Source organism: Cervus canadensis, chromosome 31 (genome assembly GCF_019320065.1).
Source record: "Cervus canadensis isolate Bull #8, Minnesota chromosome 31, ASM1932006v1, whole genome shotgun sequence".
Classification (NCBI taxonomy): domain Eukaryota; kingdom Metazoa; phylum Chordata; class Mammalia; order Artiodactyla; family Cervidae; genus Cervus; species Cervus canadensis.
Window position 1 is genome coordinate 13,883,292 of NC_057416.1, and position 20,000 is coordinate 13,903,291.

Sequence of the window (20,000 nt, forward strand, 5' to 3'; positions counted from 1 at the left end):
AAGCCAGCTTTTTCACTCTCCTCTTTCATTTCTTTAGTGAAAGAGGCTGTTTAGTTCATGTTCAATTTTTGCCATTAGGGTGATATCATCTGCATATCTAGGTTCTTGATGTTTCTCCCGGCAATCTTGATTCCAGCTTGTGCTTCATTCAGTCCAGCATTTGCATGATGTACTCGGCATATAAGTTATATAAGCAGGGTGACAGTAGACAGCCGTGACGCACTCCTTTCCCAATTTGGAACCAGTCTGTTGTTCCATGTCTGGTTGTAACTGTTGCTTGTTGACCTGCATATGGATTTCTCAGGAGGCAGGTCAGGTGGTCTGGTATTCCCATCTCTTTTAGATTTTTCCACAGTTTGTTGTGATCCACATAGTCCAAGGCTTTGGCGTAGTCAATAAAGCAGAAGTAGATGTTTTTCTGGAATTTTGTTCCTTTTTCTGTGATCCAGCGGTTATTGGCAATTTGATCTCTGGTTCCTCTGCCTTTTCTAAATCCAGCTTGAATATCTGAATGTTCTACAGTCATGTACTGTTGAAGCCTGACTTGGAAAATTTTGAGCATTACTCTGCTAATATGTGAAAATGCATGCAGTTGTGCAGTTGTTTGAGAATTCTTTGGCATTGCCTTTCTTTGGGATTGGAATGAAAACTGACCTTTTCCAGTCCTCTGGCCACTCCTGAGTTTTCCAAATTTGATGACATGTTGAGTGCAGCACTTTAACAGCATCTTTTAGGACTTGAAATAGCTCTGATGGAATTCCATCACCTCCACCAGCTTTGTTTGTAGTGATGCTTCCTAAGGCCCACTTGACTTTACATTCCAGGATGTTTGTCTCTAGGTGAGTGTCCACACCATTGTGGTTATCGGGTCATTAAGATCTTTTTTGTATAGTTTTTCTGTGTATTCTCTCCATGTCATCTTAAGCTCTTCTGCTTGTTAGGTCCTTGCCATGTCTCTCCTTTATTGTGCCCATCGTATGAAATGCTTCCTTGGCATCTCTAATTTTCTTGAAGAGATCTCTAGTCATTCCATTCTGTTTCTTTTTTCTTTATTTCTTTGCATCATTCATTGAAAAAGACTTTCTCTCTCCTTGCCATTCTCTGGAGCTCTGCATTCAGTTGGGTATGTTTCTCTTTCTCCTTTGTGTTTCCTTTCTCTTCTTTTATCAGCTGTTTGTAAGGCCTTCTCAGACAACCACTTCTCCTTCTTGCATTTCTTTTTCTTTGGGACTGTTTTGCTCGCCGCCTCCTGTAGTGTTAGGAACCTCTGTCCATAGTTCTTCAGGCATTCTGTCTGCAAGGTCTGACCCCTTGCATCTGTTCGTCACCTCCACTGTGTAATAAGGGTTTGATTTAGGTCATACCTGAATGGTCTAGTGGTTTTCCCTACTTTCTTCTATTTCAGCCTGAAATTTGTGATAAGGAGTTCATGATTTGAGCCACAGTCAGCTCCCGGTCTTGTTTTTGCTGACTGTATAGAGCTTCTCCGTCTTCGGCTGCAAAGAATATAATCAGCCTGATTTCGGGAGTGGCCATCTGGTGATGTCCATGTGTAGCGTCATCTTTTGTTTTCTTGGAAGAGGGTGTTTGCTATGACCAGTGCATTCTCTTGGCAAAACTCTGTTAGCCTTTGCCCCGCTTCCTTCCGTACTCCAAGGCCAAACTCGCTGGTTAATCCAGGTATCTCTCGACTTCCCACTTTTGCATTCCAGTCCCCTATGACGAAAAGGACATGTTTTTTTGGTGTTAGTTCTAGAAGATCTTATAGGTTCTTATATAATGGTTCAATTTCAGCTTCTTTGGCATTAGTGGTTGGGGCATAAACTTGGATTACCGTGACATTGAATGGTTTGCCTTGGAGATGAACAGAGATCATTCTGTCGTTTTTGAGATTGCACCCAAGTACTGCATTTCAGATTATTTTGTAGACTATGAGGGCTGTTCCATTTCTTCTAAGGGATTCTTGCCCACAGTACTAGATATAGTGGTCATCTGAATAAATTTACCCATTTCCATCCATTTTAGTTTACTGATTCCTAAAATGTCTATGTTCACTCTTGCCATCTCCTGTTTGACCACTTGCAATTTACCTTGATTCATGGACCTAACGTTTCCAGAGTCCTAGGCAGCATTGTTCTTTACAGATTCAGACTTTCCTTTCAGCACCAGACACGTCCACAACTCGGCATCCTTTCTGCTTTGGCTCAGCCTCTTCATTCCCTTTGGAGCTGTTTATCTGCTCTTCTCCAGTAGCATGTTCGACACCTACTGACCTGAGGGGCTCATCTTTCAGGGTCATGTTGTTTTTGCCTTTTCATGGTGTAAATGGGGCTCTCAAGGCAAGAATGCTGAAGTGGTTTGCTATTCCCTTCCCCAGTGGATCCCGTTTTGTCAGAACTCTCCACCGTGACCTGTCTCTCTAGGTGGCCCTGCACGGCATGGCTCATAGTTTCATTAATTACATGAAGCTGTGATCCCTGCGATCATTTGGTTAGTTTTCTGTGATTGTGCTTTTCATTCTGTTTGCTCTCTGATGTACTTATTGCCTTACTGTTCATAGTCTTCTGCTGAGTGTTTTGTAGTTGCTCTCTCCCTTTGCGGTTTGATGCCTGTCTCGTGGGCATCCCAGTGGCCCAGCTGGCAAAGGATCTGCCTGCAATGCAGGAGTGTGCGTTTCCTTTCGTGACGCTGTGTGTGTACTGCAGGTGTTTACTGGGTGGTTACCATGAAGCTGACATATAACACATTCTAATTTCTAACTTTTAACCCCACCCGTTTCTGATGTTACATTTTAACACCTGTGTACCCCTTAACTAAGTATAGTGTTTGTACTACTTTCGTCTTTTAACCTTCACACTAATTTTATGTCTTCGTCCACTACCTTTACTATGTATTTGCCTTTCCCAGTGATTCACACCTTCGTATGTTTTCTTGGGGCTCGCCAGGTGGCTCGACGATAAAGTGTCCACCTGCAGTACGAGGGACCCGGGTCCATCCCTGGGTCGGGAAGATCCCCTGGAGGAGGGAATGGCAGCCCACTCCAGTGTTCCTGTCTGGAGAATTCCATGGACAGAGAAGCCATTAACACATCTTTTATTTTTCAGCATAAGGAAGTCCCTTCAATATTTTTTACAAGGCTGGTTTGGTGCTGCTGAACTCCTTTAGCCTTTACTTGTCTGGAAAACTCTTTACGCTTCAATTATACATGGTAACTCTGCCAGTAGCGTATTCTTGGTTGTTTTTGTTTGTGAGCTGGATTCAATATATCATGCCCCTCCCTTCTGGTCTGGAACATCTCTTAAAAATCTGGTGATTGTCTTACGGGGGTCCCTTGGATGTAACGTTTTTTGTATTGCTAGTTTAAGATTCTCTCCTTGGCTTTAACTTTTGACATTTTATTTATGTGTCTTGGCGTGGGTCTCTTTGGTTTGATCTTATTTAGAGCTCTCTGGACTCCCTCTATCTGTATGTCTGTTTTCTACCCCAGGTTAGGAAAAGTTTTCAGCTGTTAATCCTTCAGATAAGTTTTCTGTTCCTCTCCCTCTTTTCCGAGGGCTCATGCAATGTGAATGTTAGTCTGCTTGATGTCCCATAAATCCCCTAATATATAGTTTTTTTCTAGTTTTTTTTTGTTGTTGCTACTTTGATTGGGTAAGTTCATCTGCCCTGGTTTTGAGATCATTGATCCTAAAAGCTCCCATCTGGGATTACTGGCACTCTGGAGCAAGGTAGAGGGGTGAAGATGATACCGCTGATACAAGATAAAAGAAAGGTGATTCCCTCCAGCTTTAGCAAGGCAAAAGGCGAGAGGGGAGGTGGTGCCCAGCAGCCTCCCTCCTTCGGTTACCACCAAGACCTTGCCCCTCAGGCCAGTGCTTTAAAATTAGCAAACGAACCTCTCACATGAAGAATGGGTGCTTTTCAAGGGGCTGCTACTGAAGTTGACTCCCAGGCAGGTGAGTCTCACACTGCTTCCCCTGTGAGCTCTTCAAGAACCCCCATAAGTTTTCACAGCGCCGTGGGTCTCTTGCCTTTTCATTGTGTTCATGGGGTTCTTGGGGCAAGAAGCCTGGCGTGCTGGAGTTCACGGGGTCACAGAGTCAGACGCAGTTGGTGACTGAGCAATCTGGGCTCTCTTGGGCGTGAGCCCAGCCGGCCTCAAATCCGGGTGTCTGCGGGGCTCCCCTCTCAGACGCTGTCTTGAAAGCTGAGGAACCTGAATGGCAGAACTTCGCTCCTCGGGGAGGAGTTCCCGGGTTGAGTTCCCTGCAGGCTGGGAGCTGCTCTGTCTGGGCTGGGGTTTATGGCCAGAGTGCCTCAGCCTTTCTGAGCTGCTTCGGTGTGATTCCCCTCTCATCGCCTGATGTGAAGGGGTCTTCCACCAGGTAGATTTTGTCCACATGAAATCGTTTCATATATTGTTGTAGAGTGTGTCCATGGGAGAAGGTGAATTCAGGATCTGTGTCACTGTTGTGAACCAGAACCATGTGTTTTTTCTAATAATGCTGAACAGTTAATATTTGCTGACTACAGAAATAAACCACTGAAGCCATGTATTGATACTATTTTATTAACTATATAGGAGTTTACACAAGGAATAGAAACTTCCGACTGTATAAATCATCAAAAATAGGAAAGTATGTGGCTTTGGAAGTTGCTGAAGATAACAGATTCTGTCCTACACAATCGAAGAATATTTCCAAAGAAAATCAGTACTTCCTGTCGTCTTTGGTCAGCAATGTTAGGTACGCAGGACCATGAATATTTATTATTCAGTGAATAGCATTTTTAATTACTAAAATGTGAACTGTATAAACTCTTTATATTTTGTGTAAAAGAAAGTTTTAAAAATTCTAGGTTAACTGTTCTTTTTTGTCTGTTAACTAGAATAGTAAAAGTTATTTTTAACTACTTTTCTCTTTATATCCTTTTATATTTGATATATTTTCCAGGTTTTCTAAAATGATTATTCTATTAAAAAGAAAATAAAAACTACTTACTGCATTTGGAAATGTAATTAGTTAAAATTTAATTTTTTAATATATGTACATAAATATAATATACATAGATCCTTCATTTGAAACATATTTCATGGGGTCATTATTTATATGATTATGTCACCTGTCTTGTCTACTCAACATTATTTGTCAAATTAATAATTGACCAATAAATTATCAATAATTTTTCTATATAATTTTCTATTATACTGATACACTCTAATTTACTGTCAAGTCTTACTGAAGTTTTAAATTCTCATGTTTTGGTCATTTTAAGAAGTGTGAAAGACATCTTTCAATAGAAATATGTGGCCTTCATTTCTCTTCACTCGTGGCTGGCAATTTTTGTTAATTTAAGACGTGGTTAAAGATCAGAATAAATTGTCTTGCTAAAGTAACTTGTTCTGATCCCTCTCCTTTTTGCTGCTCTTAGATATAATTTTAAAGAGAAATTCCATAGAAGTAAATTATAATAAAAATATTTAAGACACTGCACAGGGAAAGTTGTGTCCAAGTGTCCACTTGATACGCTAACTCGGGAGGGTGGGAAGATGTGTTGTCTTTCTCTACATATGTATGGACTGTTTGAGTTTTCTTAACAAATCTTAGAAGTAACCTCACTGTCTGTTTCCTTACCTTTAAAATGGAAGTAACATTAACACCTACTTCGTGGGGCTGTGAGGACTAAGTAAGTGAGAACTGTATGTGTATGCTTCCCGCAGCGCCTGGCACGCGGTAGGTGCCACGGCACGTAAGGTTGCCCGCAGGCGTTGGTTGTCACATCTGAGCTTCTGGCAGTAGTACCGTCCTAAAAATTACATGATCGTTGCTCCCTCACTGTTGTTGGCTCCAGAATAAGGTCACATTCTATCCTGTATGGGAGAAGCAACACAGGCGGCCTCTAAGAACAGCCTGAAGTGCAGGCAGTCTCTTGATTCCCAAACCCCATTTCTTTTGTAGTTGTCAGTATTCTGCAGAAGTGCAGAGGGTTACCCTACGGAGCGAGGTAGCTTTTGTTGTCATCGCGTACCTGACTAAATACCAGGTCTTGTTCTTCATGAAATAAAGGCTAAATTCTTTATGGTTTTGAATGTGTTTTTCCTTTCAGTTAATTTTTAAGCTGTTTTCCCTTTGCTTTTGTTCCTCTTTCTTTTTTTCTATTATCCAGACTTTTTTTTTTTAAGATTTTGCAGAAAACATAACTTTATTAATGACTTCACTAACAACAACACTGCTTAAGCTAAAAAGATATCTGAAAATGCTTTACTAAATAATCACATAATTTTCCTTCTCAATTGGTTGTGAGTACAATCTTATAACTAACATTAAAACACAAACCACCATTGCTAGTTTGTCTTGTTTGACAATTTTATGCTCATTTGTATACTGATACAATACAAATAACAAAATACAGTAAGCATTATGATAAGATTATACTAGATTCTGAAATAGAAGAAATCCTCATATTATGAAATATCTTAGGTATCATCAGGCTACCCCAGTGGCTCGGTGGTAAGGAACCTGCCTCCCAATGCAGATGTGGGTTCAATCCCTGGGATGGGAAGAGTCCCTGGAGAAGGAAATGGCAACCCACTCAAGTGTACTTATCTGGGAAATCCCATGGACAGAGAAGCCTGGTGGGCTACAGCTGATAGGGTCTCAAAGAGTTGGACACAAATGAAGTGACTGAGCATGCATGCATCATTACTGAGTTTTTAAAAACAAGAAAATATTGCTTTAAACCTTTAAAATCATGTTTCTTTACTTATTTTTAAAATATATAAATTCTAAAAATATATCAAGAGTATCTGATAAGGACTTTTAAAATTAACAAAAATTTAAAAGGCTTCTGTAGCTTCAGCATTTCTCAGGTCTTCTGATTGACTCTACCGTTGAGGAAAATACTATAAATGGTCACCAAACTAATCATTTTTTGTAGGGGTTGGATTGGTGTTTTTTAGGCAAATGTGGCATAAATATCTTGAACAGTTAGCTGTTGAACAAAGGATTTTATTATGAGACTATCTGAAATTGTGTCCTTTCAGTAGTTAAATCTCTTTAATTCTAATATTACTTTCTGTTGTACACATTTTCTTCTTCAGATTTTCAGATGCTTTACGAATTCTGACATGTGACATACCTCAAAGTAAACAGCGAATTCAGTGTTTGAATCGTACCAGTACTTCAGGTAAGTTTAAGAAAACAATTTGCTATGAAAATTTAAGGATGCAAAATCTATTTTTCTTCAAAATCTTAAATCTTATGTATTTATATGTACTGTTCTTTCAGAACAACTGTGTTTCTCTCCAAAGTAAAAGTGTAAAAAAATTTTAAAGCTTACTGACTTAATTTTCATCTTAGGGTGTTTTAGAGGGAAAATATGAGAATAATGTAGGTTGTCTAAAATAAGCACATATTAAAATGAAAAAACTTAAAAACTTAAAAGATCTCTTCACCCTTCTGTCCACGATCAGATGGGTCACCACTGTTAATAGTTTCCTATTTAACCCAGAAGACCTTTCCTGCATTTCCAGTACATGGAGAGCCCCTGCATTCTTTTAATGGCCATAAAGTTTTTCATGAAATCTATATGTTCTTAATTGCTTTACTGCAGAAAACATCTTTTTCTAAGATATACTTAAACTCTCCAGTAAACTGTATTTTTATACACACACTTTAGGCTATCATTCTTTATAAGTGGGAGACTGAAAATTTAAATATACAACAAAATTGGATTGGTTACATACTGTAAAATACTCTGTAGCCATTTGATTTAGACTTATAAAGCCTATATAGTATGAAAAATACCCATTTACAATGTTGAGATAAGGTTATAACATTTTATGAGGTGTGATCACAAGTGTATTTTAAAAATATGGATAACGTTTTCTTGTCTGTTTACTGTCTCCTCTGTTTCTAGACACTGAGGTTTATTTCTCTCATTTCTGCTTTAATATATTTTCCAAAATTTCTTTAACTAGGTATACTATTTTTGTAAGTGAAATTGGGCTATAAGAAAAGTAGATTACTCTGTCTTTAAATGAGACTTTAAACAATTTTCCTTAGAGTTGTGGGTAGAAAATATAAGATGTTAGTGCTCTGCAGCTCCAGGACTGGAGAACACACCTGTGATGAGTGAGTTCATCGCGGGTTACCTCGGTGGAGACCGCACAGCATAGGAAACGGGCATCAGAAAAAGGGCGTTAGAAAGGACTTCTTATAGGATCCAGGCTTGAGTTAGATGCTTCTGAGGAGTCTCCAAGGAAGAGTGGGCTTGTTTTTTGAGTTGGGCGCTGCCAGTGACAGTTTTATGATTTAAATATCTTGATAAATCTTATCTAGAAAGAAGGCTGACTACAGGGAGACTAAAGCCACAGCTGGTAAAGGATCAGCAGCTACTGAGACAAAATAGGCTGGCGTTTGGTCCTTTTTGTGGTTTGGAAAATGTTTATGTTTTGTCTGTGTTCACACATGATTAGAGTGGTCTTCATTCTTGTCCTGAATTATCATGGCCACCGAGTGACCTTATATGACGCTGAGGTTCTGGGAAGCAGTTTGTGATTAATGGGAGAACACCAGGGCTGAGCTCCGAGGCCTCAGCCAGCTCGTGGCCACACCATGATCTCAGTGACAGTGTTAATCCAAGGCCAGCTCCCAGGTGTGAGGGGCTGTTCTTCTCTATCAGAATGAAGCAAGCAACTGAAGTGGTTCTAAACGCTTTTCATGAAAACTAGCTACAATTTTGCATTTTACCTGCTTCCTTGTGAGAATACACGACTGATTAAAAGACAAACCGCAGAGAAGCAAAAAACTCAACACTGGCGGGAGCGGGCTGTAAAGCACGGGTGTGCTGGACAGCTTAAAGTTTAACTCCTCCACCTTTTAGCTGTTATGATTTATGAATAATTTTTCTGTTGCAGTAGAAACCATTGAAGGTTTCCAGTGTTCACCTTACCCTGAAATTGATCAATTTGTTCTCTCACTGGTGAACAAAAATGGCATTAAAGGAGGTAAAGATAATTTTATTCTTTATTAACTGTTATACAATAGAGTAATAGTACCTTTAGAAACATTATTTGTGGTTCAGGAATTCGGCGGTGGAACTACTTTTTCCCAGAAGAACTGTTGGTTTATGATATTTGTAAATACCGCTGGTGTGAAAACATTGGAAGAGCCCATAGGAGCAATAACATCATGTAAGTAATACTGCTTGTTAATGACCAGTATTATATTTTAAATGTTTATAATTTAAGATGAAAATATAAAAATGATTTTGTTATAATAGATATAGTTGTAACTCATACAACTTAAATATTAAAAAGCAGAAGCCAAATAAAATATAATTTTGAATATCTTAATTATTACCTTGCCTCGGCACATATCTTTATTTGTACTTTATTTGGTAAAATAACCCCTTAAATAGTGAAATCTTGAGGAAACTACAGCAGAATTGAGTGGGGCTAGAAAGAAATGAGAGCCAGTAGCCATTGGCCCTTGACACCTACGGAGTCTAAATCAAAAGTGAGCAAATTTGGGCAAGAAGAAAACTACTCTGTTAGGGTTTAAGAACTGGAGTTAGTTATGTTAACATGTTCAAGACAAAGAATAGTCCAGAAGAGAACCAGTATTTATTGAATGCTTGCTTGCATATGCAAAGCCCCGTTTTTGGAGTTGTCTTTTAAATGCCCCTGGCAAAAGAAGAGGAAATAAAGGATGAAGTAAGACCAGAAGTAGAATTTTACATCATATAAGGAAACATTCAGAATAGGGATAAAATAGAAACCCAGTCATTATCATTTATGATGTTAGCATGTTTTAATATCTAACACCTGGAGGAAATGGCAACCCACTCCAGTATTCTTACCTGGGCAGTCGCATGGACAGAGGAGCCTGGTGGGTTACAGTCCCTGGGGTCCCAAGAGTTAAGACACAACTTAGCAACTAAACCACGACCAGCCAATACCTCATATCAGAGCTCAGACTTCAATATATAAAGCTGTTACAGCACATGGACCAGGCGTGAAAAAGTGATCAGGAAACTTTTGTTAAAAAGCTGGAAAACATCTTAGATATTATGATTCAGTGCTATAATATATACATAGATTAATTCAGTTAAAAAAAAAAAACTTCAAAAACTCAGTGCACAAAAATATAACAGAAAAGCACACAAAAAAGACCACCTGTAGTCCCAGAACTATGGTTATGATTTTGCTGTATCTTCCTAGTCTTTTTTTCTGTTCATGAATGTTTACCAGAAAGTCATTTCATATAATGATTATTTAACTTTGAGATCCTCAGGTTGCTATGTATTTCTTTCTGAAGAATTACAGGTTGTATTATTATCCACAGTGTATTCCTTTTAAGTGTGAAACACATCATGTATATATATGTGCATATACTTGCCATATCTACCACTTAACCTCAGAAGTACCTTGTGGGCCCAAGTACAGTTTCTTTAGAGATTTCAGCTGTTCAGTTCAGTTCAGTCCCTCAGTCAGGTCTGACTCTTTGCGACCCCATGAACTGCAGCACGCCAGGCCTCCCTGTCCATCACCAACTCCCGGAGTCCACCCAAACACATGTCCATCGAGTTGGTGATGCCACCCAACCATCTCATCCTCTGTCGTCCCCTTCTACTGCCCTCAGTCTTTCCCAGCATCAGGGTATTTTCAGATGAGTCAGCTCTTCTTATAGCTGTCATCATGAATTTTGTGGTAATCTTTACCTCTTTATGGTTTTTCCATGTTTACTTGCATATCCAAACAACATAATATTTCATTTTACATTTTTTAATCTTATGGTAAATTGATCCTTTGACTTGCTTTTGGGTCAGCATTATACTCATGAGGTTTATGCATACTGCAGCATGTAGCTGTTGCTTGTTTTCATCATTGTATATATATAAGTAGACCAGTTCATCTGCTGTCCTGCTGTGGACATTTGGCTTGCTGCTATATATAAACAATGAAGCTACAAATATTGTATATATCACTTAGTGCACATATGCAAGAGTTTTTCAAAGTGTATTTCTAAAACTAGAATTGCTGTGTCATAGAATATGCTTGTATTTAATTTTTTTAGATAAATTATTCTCCCAAATGGTCATGCTACTTGATACTCCCACTAGCAGTGTTTTTAGATTTTGTCCTGCCCCATATTCTTACCAAAATTTTACTGTCATTAGGCTTTTAAAATTTGTTTTTCTAATCTGGTGAGTTTAAATGGTATTGTGGTTTTCATCTGAATTTCCCTGATTACTAATAAATTGGAGGATTGGATTATCAAACCTCCCTCATCCAAATCAGAGATCTTACCCAGTGATAAGCTTTACTAGTAGTTTTAAAGGTCTAAGGACGCAGAGTCAGGCCTGGGGCAGCAGGCACGGCTCCCCACGCCCTCCCGCACGGGTCGCTTTCTCTAACTCCAGCTGAGAGCCGAGGCGGGCGCTAGCTGTCCCCGTACACAGCAGGGACACTGAGGTTATGAGCCCTCTGTTATATTCACGGTGACACAGCATGTGTGACGTGTGCAGGGAACCGTGTCTTATAAGCCCACAGACTCTGGGCTTGTTCACCATATACAGAAATCAGAGCCTCCTGCCAAGAGCATTCTTTATAGACAGGGACTCTCAGCTTGGCAAACTGCCACTGGCCCAGAGGTTCCCAGACTTTTCTGAGTTCATGCTGCCCTTAGTATCTTAACTTTTTCACATTGCTCCAAGGACGAAAGAAATACCTATTAATTAACTTATTAATCAGTTTCAAGCAACTTACTAAATATTTGCTCTGATAATTTATTGGCACTTTGAAAAAACAATATTCATCAATTGAAAGAAAGTATTCTTAGTTCATTTTTTTTTTTTAGTTCATTTTTAAATTGAGATATAATTGACATTTAACATTATACTAGCTAGCTTTAGGTGTAAAACATTTGATATCTGTGGACAATTACAAAATGATGTCCACAGTAAGTCTAGTTAATATCTATCACCGTGCATAGATACATTTTTGTTTTCTTGTGATGAGAACTTTTAAGATTTACCAATTTACAAATATGCAATATAGTATTAACTATAGTCACTATGTATATATTATATCACATTGACTTAACTTATACCTGGAAGTTTGGACCTGTTGACTCTTGAGCATACTTATTAATGGGCTGTGTGTCCTTTTACACTGCATGCATAAACTCAGACTCTGGAATCAGGCTGGACACCGCCACCCTCACGGTCATGTCTCATTCCACACTTATGCTCCTTTTTATCTCCACCACCAGTACCAGACACCCAGCTCTACAAAGACAGGACATCACTGAAAGGAACGGAGAAGGGTGATGCCATGCTGAGCCTGTGAATTACAAGCAGGCAGTCTGCAGGAGCTTGACAGGTGTCAGGTGTCACCCTAGCCCCTGACAGACAGACTGCCCTGCATCGCCTGGCGCACTTTGGAAACTGTAGCATTTGTCTGCTTATTACAAAGTCTGTTATGGGAATGTTCACAGGGCTCTTAGACTGAGTTGCCAGCCCATTTTTCTCTCCTTGGTAAATGTCCCAAACACATTGATTGTTAACCATTTTGTGTTTCTTTTCTATGAAATGTGGGAAGATTTTAAATTACTTTAAAAAAAACTTAGTGGTTATAGGATTCTTTGGGTTTTCTGTAAGTTTGTTTGGTTTGGTATATTTTTATCTAGTATTGTGTCTTCTCTATCAAAATTTTCAGCATTACTAGAAAAAGTAATGTATATTTTTAATATATTTTATATTTGTAGTTATATCTCGATTTCTAATACCACTTGTGTCTTTATACCTTTTTTGATTAATCTTGAATTTTATTAGTCTTCATTTTGTCCTCAATGACTTTTTAAAATTTTTGTTTATTACTTTCTGCCTTTTAAGATTTATTCTGTTGTTCATTTTCTAAATTGTGTTACTGCTAAAGATTCTAAATTTCTTTCTAAAGATCACTTTAGCTCAGTTTCACATTTTATTATTTACTTTCGGCATCACTGTGAGGCTTGTGGGATCGTAGTTCCCCGACCAGGGATTGAACTTGGGCTCTTGGCAGTGAGAGCATGGAATCCTAACCACTGTATTGCCAGGGAATTCCCCTCACCTATTTCAATATGTAATTTCAATTCCATTCAATTCTAAGCATGTTCTAATTTCCATCATGAATTTTCCTTGAGTCACTTGGTTATTAAGAAAAATGTTTTAAATTTCTAAGTTTCGAGTTTCAGTTCTTTTCATTGCTTATTTATAAATAACCTGTTTTGTGGTCAGAGAATGTGTGAATAAGTACTTTTAAATTCCCATTCAAATTTTCGATATCCTGAGTTTTGGAGAGGTTGTTTGGTATCAGTTATCAAAAGAATGTTTGTAAAAAAAAAAATCTTAAATTATGGTTGAATATTTGTTTACCCTTGAAGTTCTGTCAGTTTTGCTCACATATTTTGAAGATCTCTTATTTGGTGGGAACAAGTTGGGAATTATATCTTCCTGGGAGAAACTTTGGTCAGTATGTAATTTTTGCCCTAAAATTCATTTTGTGTGATATTTTTGGCAACCACCGTTTGCCAGATATGTTTTCATCCTATCTTTTCTCCATCTTTAAGTCTTAGGCATCTCTCTTGTAAATGGTATGTAACTGAATTTTGCTTTCTATCCTGTCTGGAAAGTAATTTTTACTTTTTGTTTTAAATGTAAAGGATTTTGGTTGACCTGAAAAATGAAGTTTGGTATCAAAAATGTCACGACCCTGTCTGCAAAGCAGAAAACTTCAAATCTGACTGTGAGTTACTGATTTTTACATTTACCACAAAGTAAAAATTAGATATTATATAAAATAGTTCTGCTGTCTTTCTGATTCAGGCTATCCACTGCCTGCTGAAGTGTGTCTTCTGTTTCTTCTCAAAGAGGTGAGTACAGTTTTTAGTTTCCTTCTCGTTTTTAACTAGTTCTTGGTACAATGGTTAAACGAGCTAATGGTGTCTAGGTATTGTCTAAACACGGTTTGGTCCTTTGTTTCCACTTAGGAACATGTTGTGTTGATTGTTTCATCTCAGCACACATCTCATAGGAACCTCATTTTTTCCCACTGCTGCATAAGAAATTGTGTAGATAGCTATTAACCAGTTTCAGACATTTTGCTTTCTCATTTTTTGCTTTACAAAATATATTTTCTTTATATCTAGGAAGAATTTCTAGAAATATTTCTGGGATTTCTAGAATTGTGTCAAAGGGTATATGTATATACACTTTAAACTTCGGTAGATTGCCAAACCAATATTTTTCTTTAAAAAAACTCTTATATCACTTATCCAAGTAATTCACATTCATTGTAGAAAAACATTACAAAATACATAAAGTGCAAAAGGAAAAAGTCATCCTAAGAATTTTACCACTCAGATAACTGATGTAAGTGTTTTGGTCTGTAGCTTCCAAAATGTGTATGTGCTTGTGTTTTGTTTTTTTTTAAGTCATAGTGTATATGCTATATTGTAGGGTTTTTTCCTACTTAAACTGTCATATTTTCTGTGTTACCAAATTGTTCTCCATAAAAGTGATAGGAAATTAGATGTCCAGTTTAAGGACGTACCTGTTACCCTCCACTTGCCATTTCTTATTTTTACCTTTTAATCTTTACCACTGAGCATCTCGACCATTCAGGTATGACCTAAATCAAATCCCTAATGATTATACAGTGGAAGTGAGAAATGGATTTAAGGGACTAGATCTGATAGGAGTGCCTGATTAACTATGGGCGGAGGTTCATGACATTGTACAGGAGACAGGGATCAAGACCATCCCCCAGAAAAAGAAATGCAAAAAAGCAAAATGGCTGTCTGAGGAGGCCTTACAAATAGCTGTGAAAAGAAGAGAAGCAAAAAGCAAAGGAGAAAAGGAAAGATATATGCATTTGAATGCAGAGTTCCAAAGAATAGCAAGGAGAGATAAGAAAGCCTTCCTCAGTGATCAAAGCAAAGAAATAGAGGAAAACAACAGAATGGGAAAGACTGGAGATCTCTTCAAGAAAATTAGAGATACCAAGGGAACTTTACATGCAACGATGGGTTGGATACAGGACAGAAATGGTATGGACCCAACAGAAGCAGAAGAGACTAAGAAGAGGTGGCAGGAATACACAGAAGAACTGTACAAAAAATATCTTCACAACCCAGATAATAATAATGGTGTGATCACTCACCTAGAGGCAGACATCCTAGAATGTGAAGTCAAGAGGGCCTTTGGAAGCATCACTATGAACAAAGCTAGTGGAGGTGATGGAATTCCAGTTGAGCTATTTCAAATCCTAAAATACGATGCTGTAAAAGTGCGGCACTCAACATGTCAACAAATTTGGAAAACTCAGCAGTGGCCACAGGACTGGAAAGGTCAGTTTTCATTTCAATCCCAAAGGCAATGCCAAAGAATGCTCAAACTACCGCACAACTGCACTCACCTCACATGCTAGTAAAGTAATGCTCAAAATTCTCTAAGCCAGGCTTCAAAAATATGTGAACCGTGAACTTCCAGATGTTCAAGCTGGGTTTAGAAAAAGGCAGAGGAACCAAAGATCAAATTGCCAACATCCGATGGATCATTGAAAAAGCAAGAGAGTTCCCGAAGAACATTTATTTCTACTTTATTGACTATGCCAAAGCCTTTGACTGTATGGATCACAATAAACTGTGGAAAATTCTGAAAGAGATGGGAATACCAGACTGCCTGACCTGCCTCCTGAGAAATCTGTATGCAGGTCAGGAAGCAACAGTTAGAACTGGATATGGAACAATGGACTGGTTCCAAATCGGGAAAGGAGTACGTCAAGGCTGTATATTGTCACCCTGCTTATTTAACTTATATGCAGAGTACATCATGAGAAACGCTGGGCTGGATGAAGCACAAGCTGGGAGAAATATCAATAACCTCAGCTATGCAGATGACATCACACTTATGGCAGAAAGTGAAGAATTAAAGAGCCTCTTGATGAAAGTGAAAGAGGAGAGTGAGAAAGTTGGCTTAAAGCTCAACATTCAGAAAACAAAGATCATAGCATCCAGTCCCATCCCATGACTTCATGGCAAATAGATGGGGAAACAGTGGCTGACTTTATTTTTTGGGGCTCCAAAATCACTGCAGATGGTGACTGCAGCCATGAAATTAAAAGACGCTTACTCCTCGGAAGGAAAGTTATGATCAACCTAGACAGCACATTAAACAGCAGACATTACTTTGCCAATAAACGTCCGTCTAGTCAAGGCTATGGTTTTTCCAGTAGTCATGTATGGATGTGAGAGTTGGACTATAAAGAAATCTGAGTGCCGAATAATTGATGCTTTTGAACTGTGGTGCTGGAGAAGACTCTTGAGAGTCCTTTGGACTGCAAGGAGATCCAACCAGACCATTCACTGGGAGGACTGATGTTGAAGCTGAAACTCCAATACTTTGGCCACCTGATGCAAAGAAGTGACGCACTTGAAAAGATCCTGGTGCTGGGAAAGATTGAAGGCAGGAGGAGAAGGGGATGAGAGAGGATGAGATGGTTGGACATCATCGACTCGATGGACATGAGTTTGGGTGGACTCCAGGAGTTGGTGATGGACAGGGAGGCCTGGTGTGCTGCAGTCCATGGGGTCGCAAAGAGTCTGACATCACTGAGCGACTGAATCTTTAGCAAGCTGGTAGACATAAAGTGGTATTTCAGGTGTTTTAATTTCCACTTTAACATTCAGATTTACTATGTTTCTATTATGGATTGCCTATAACTGCCCTCTGTTTACTTTTATATGACGTCTTACTAATATTTTACAAGAACTTTGTATTAAGTACTCTTGTCATGTTATTTTCTAGACTTTTCCCCCCACATCTATCAGCCTTTTGTTTATGGTGTTATGGTTAAAACGAAAAGTTACCTGCTATAGCTGAATGAGTGCTTGAGTTTATAATCTAGGTAACAGTCTGGTACGTAATTCAGTTCAATTTTAAAAACATCTCTCCTGGTAAAATTTATACTGACATGGTAGAAATCTGCTTGATCTGTAGGAGCTGGATATAAAATACCTGATTGCCAGAGTCTCTAGTAAACTTCTACGTTAAAAAGTGTTTTGAAAGAACCAAACTTTGTCTCTAAGAATATTTCATCCTTGTTTATTCGAAGTGTTATTTTGATAAATGGCTGTGGTTTTAGTGGGTTTCTGGATTTTTTTTATTCCTGCTAATCCAGTAACACCTTGAAAACACCAAGTTGTAAGTACCTTTGGTGTACAGTATTACCACTGCTTGGATTTAACTTATTTTGGCTTTTTATTTAAAGTTAAAAAAACAGTATAATAAACCCACCACTTAGTTTTTTAACAGTTAACATTTTCTTTAGCATTTTAAACTAAACTACATTTGCCTGTTTTTCTATTGCAATGAAAGGAAGTTTTCACCTGCAGAAATGCTGCAGGAGGAGGAGCCCTCCTGTGTGCCTTTTCTCTGGATTTGCTGCTTGTTATCAAACACTGGGCCACACTTGTTTTCTCCCACTACTGTCCACAGGACACGTTTTTTTTGTTTTTTTTTTAGGACACGTTGTTTTTGACGAGTCTTGTCTTGGGCATTTCAGGCTGCTGTAACAGAGTACCTCAGACTGAGTGACTTAAAAACAACAAATCTCTCAGAGTTCTGGAGGTTGGACAGTCCAAGATCACGGTGCTGTGGACTCAGCTTCCGGGGTCACAGAGCTAGCGCCAGCCCCTTCTGGTCGCAGCACCTGCCTCCTGCAGACCTCACCTCCTGCTATCGCCACACTGGGCGTCAGGATCCCAACCAGTGAATCTGGGGGAGGGGGTGCAAACTTTCAGTCCATAACAAGTCTCTTTAGAGTAAGTGCAGATATCAAAACCCTTCATCTCTTTAATATTCAAGCATGTAGCTGGAGAATAAGAGCATCTTATACATCTATAGTGAAATTATTCAGGAAATTTCATGTTGATGCAATACTGTTTAATACTCAAAATCCAGTCATACTTTGACAGTTATCTCAAAACTTTTCAATCCATGTTAATTTTAAAACTATCGAGAAATTAGTGTGTTAAGATAGCAGATACCAGTTTGCCTTCAGGTAGACTATAGACTATCCACTTTTAAAGAGTATCAGTCTGCCTTTGCTGTAGCCCCACCAGTGTACTCTGGAAAGAACGTACCACAGGAGCTGCAGGCATCTCCAGTCTGGAGCTCTGTGAGCGCGCCACAGAGGCGGCAGTGACGAGCCCATGGCGCTGCATTGGAGACAGTACCGTCCAGTGTTCATTTTAGTATCTGTTGAACTGAATCCCTTAATTCAGTATAGATCAACTATCTGGTGAAATTATCACACATTCTGTCTGATTAATTTCCTTCCTACTCTGCGCTCCCTCCTCTCTGGAACCAGGAAGAGGAGTTTGCAACAGATACAACGGCAAACGCTGAAACCAAGGGTCCTCACGAACCATCAGCTAGCGTGTCGTCAAAAGGTGCGTGTCCCGATGCTGACTGGGATAACGGCCTTGACGATACTTACATTTTGGAGGCTACAGAAGATGCTGAATTAGCAGAAGCTGCAGAGAACAGTCTTCTTGCTTACAATGGGATGGATGAAATTCCTGATGAACTACTAATAGAAGTATTACAAGAGTAGCTAATTATGGACACTGATATAACTAGGCTATAATCTGCATGAAGGCAGATTTAGTACCATTAAATTATAGTAACTTATTAAATAAGCCTGTTATACCAACTGTTTTATTTATCACTTTACTTCCAAATCTTATTTACTGAAATAAACCAGTTTTACTGAAAATCAGCTCCAGTGTGCTTATTAAATTCAGTAGAATTCTCCTTATGTGATTAACTATGTTCACATCAGCTTAATTTTGGATGTTTATTTTTAGGGTAAAGCTTCTGTATGTTTAAGGGCTGATGAGGTGTCAACGTTCTAAAACATTTTAAAACTTTGTACTTGGTGTTAACTAGAAAAGTTAATTATGGCCTCTAAAACTATTATACCTAGCCATTTAATTTTAATGACAAAGCAATATTAAATTCTGGGGACAAGATCATACAGTCTGAACAGTAAGACAGTTTCCTGCTTTTAAACTTATCTGAGAATGTTGTTATAACAATAAAAAATATTCAATTCAAATTAATAGTAATAAAGTTCAGGTTTTCTTCCCATCTTTGTGCAAAAATATATACTGCCTGTTACCTTCTAAAACTGTATCACGAGACTAATCTTAAATGTGCACATCTTAGTAGACTGGTCTCATTTCTGGTCAAGGAGCTTCTCTAATTGACAGTTGATATTTTGCAGATGATTTTCAGCTCCTAAAAGGGGTCTTGCTTTGAACAGCAAAGCTGGAAGGCTGGATGAATCATACTGTTGAAGAAAAATATTTAGATGAATAAAAAAACTTACATAACCCAATGTAACTTATAAAAACCTTTTAAAATCCTATCTATTTTATGTTATTCAATGTTATGACCAACTGCCAATAATAGTGTTTTCCATGAATCACTCATTTTTACGAAATTGGTTTTAATCCATTACCTTAGAAAACTGATAAACAGGTTGCAAGGGAACTGCTCTGCAAAGCTTGAGCTACTCATCCAGAAGACCAGCTGGCTCAAGAACAGTGGCATCTCAATTATTTAAACCAAAATCTCCCTGGACAGGTCAAGACATGGTCTGGGCAAGTTAGCTAGACCTCTGTGGGGTCAGCTTGATCTCATGCTGTTTTAAACCCAGTCAACTGTATGGCAGGTTTACTGTAAGAACTGATGGAATGAGACCACCAGGCCCATACAATTCATCTAGAAAAATTACTTTTTGAGAAGATTAATGATGTGGTTCTCAGTTGCCAATCCAAATGTCCTTAATGATTAAAGACAAAATTAAATACAAACCCAGCATAAAAATAGGAAACAAAACTCAACTCATAAGTTTGAAACTAAAGCCAAATATCATGGTACAATTTATA

The 20,000-nt window shown here is 38.5% G+C and overlaps 2 protein-coding genes across 6 annotated transcripts in view; one reads left to right on the top strand and one right to left on the bottom strand.

The window, feature by feature from the left end:
* The window catches only part of PRIMPOL (primase and DNA directed polymerase), a 52,842-nt gene extending 34,019 nt beyond the window's left edge, over positions 1-18,823 (top strand). For 3 of the 5 annotated variants that reach the window (XM_043454238.1, XM_043454241.1, XM_043454239.1), the window contains exons 7-13: positions 4,583-4,745; positions 7,100-7,185; positions 8,918-9,007; positions 9,085-9,193; positions 13,707-13,789; positions 13,870-13,916; positions 18,416-18,823. In XM_043454238.1, coding sequence (XP_043310173.1) covers positions 4,583-4,745; positions 7,100-7,185; positions 8,918-9,007; positions 9,085-9,193; positions 13,707-13,789; positions 13,870-13,916; positions 18,416-18,661 — 824 coding nt within the window. In that variant the 3' untranslated portion in view covers positions 18,662-18,823. Of the gene's footprint in view, positions 1-4,582; positions 4,746-7,099; positions 7,186-8,917; positions 9,008-9,084; positions 9,194-13,706; positions 13,790-13,869; positions 13,917-17,568; positions 17,652-18,415 lie in introns of those variants that run through there. The other 2 variants (XM_043454240.1, XM_043454242.1) reach the window with 2 other exon arrangements.
* Positions 17,484-20,000, bottom strand: part of CENPU (centromere protein U) — a 44,140-nt gene continuing 41,623 nt past the window's right edge. Inside the window, exon 13 of the mRNA XM_043454243.1 lies at positions 17,484-19,399. Within this exon, the coding sequence (XP_043310178.1) occupies positions 19,286-19,399 (114 nt within the window). The 3' untranslated portion in view covers positions 17,484-19,285. The remainder of the gene's footprint in view (positions 19,400-20,000) is intronic.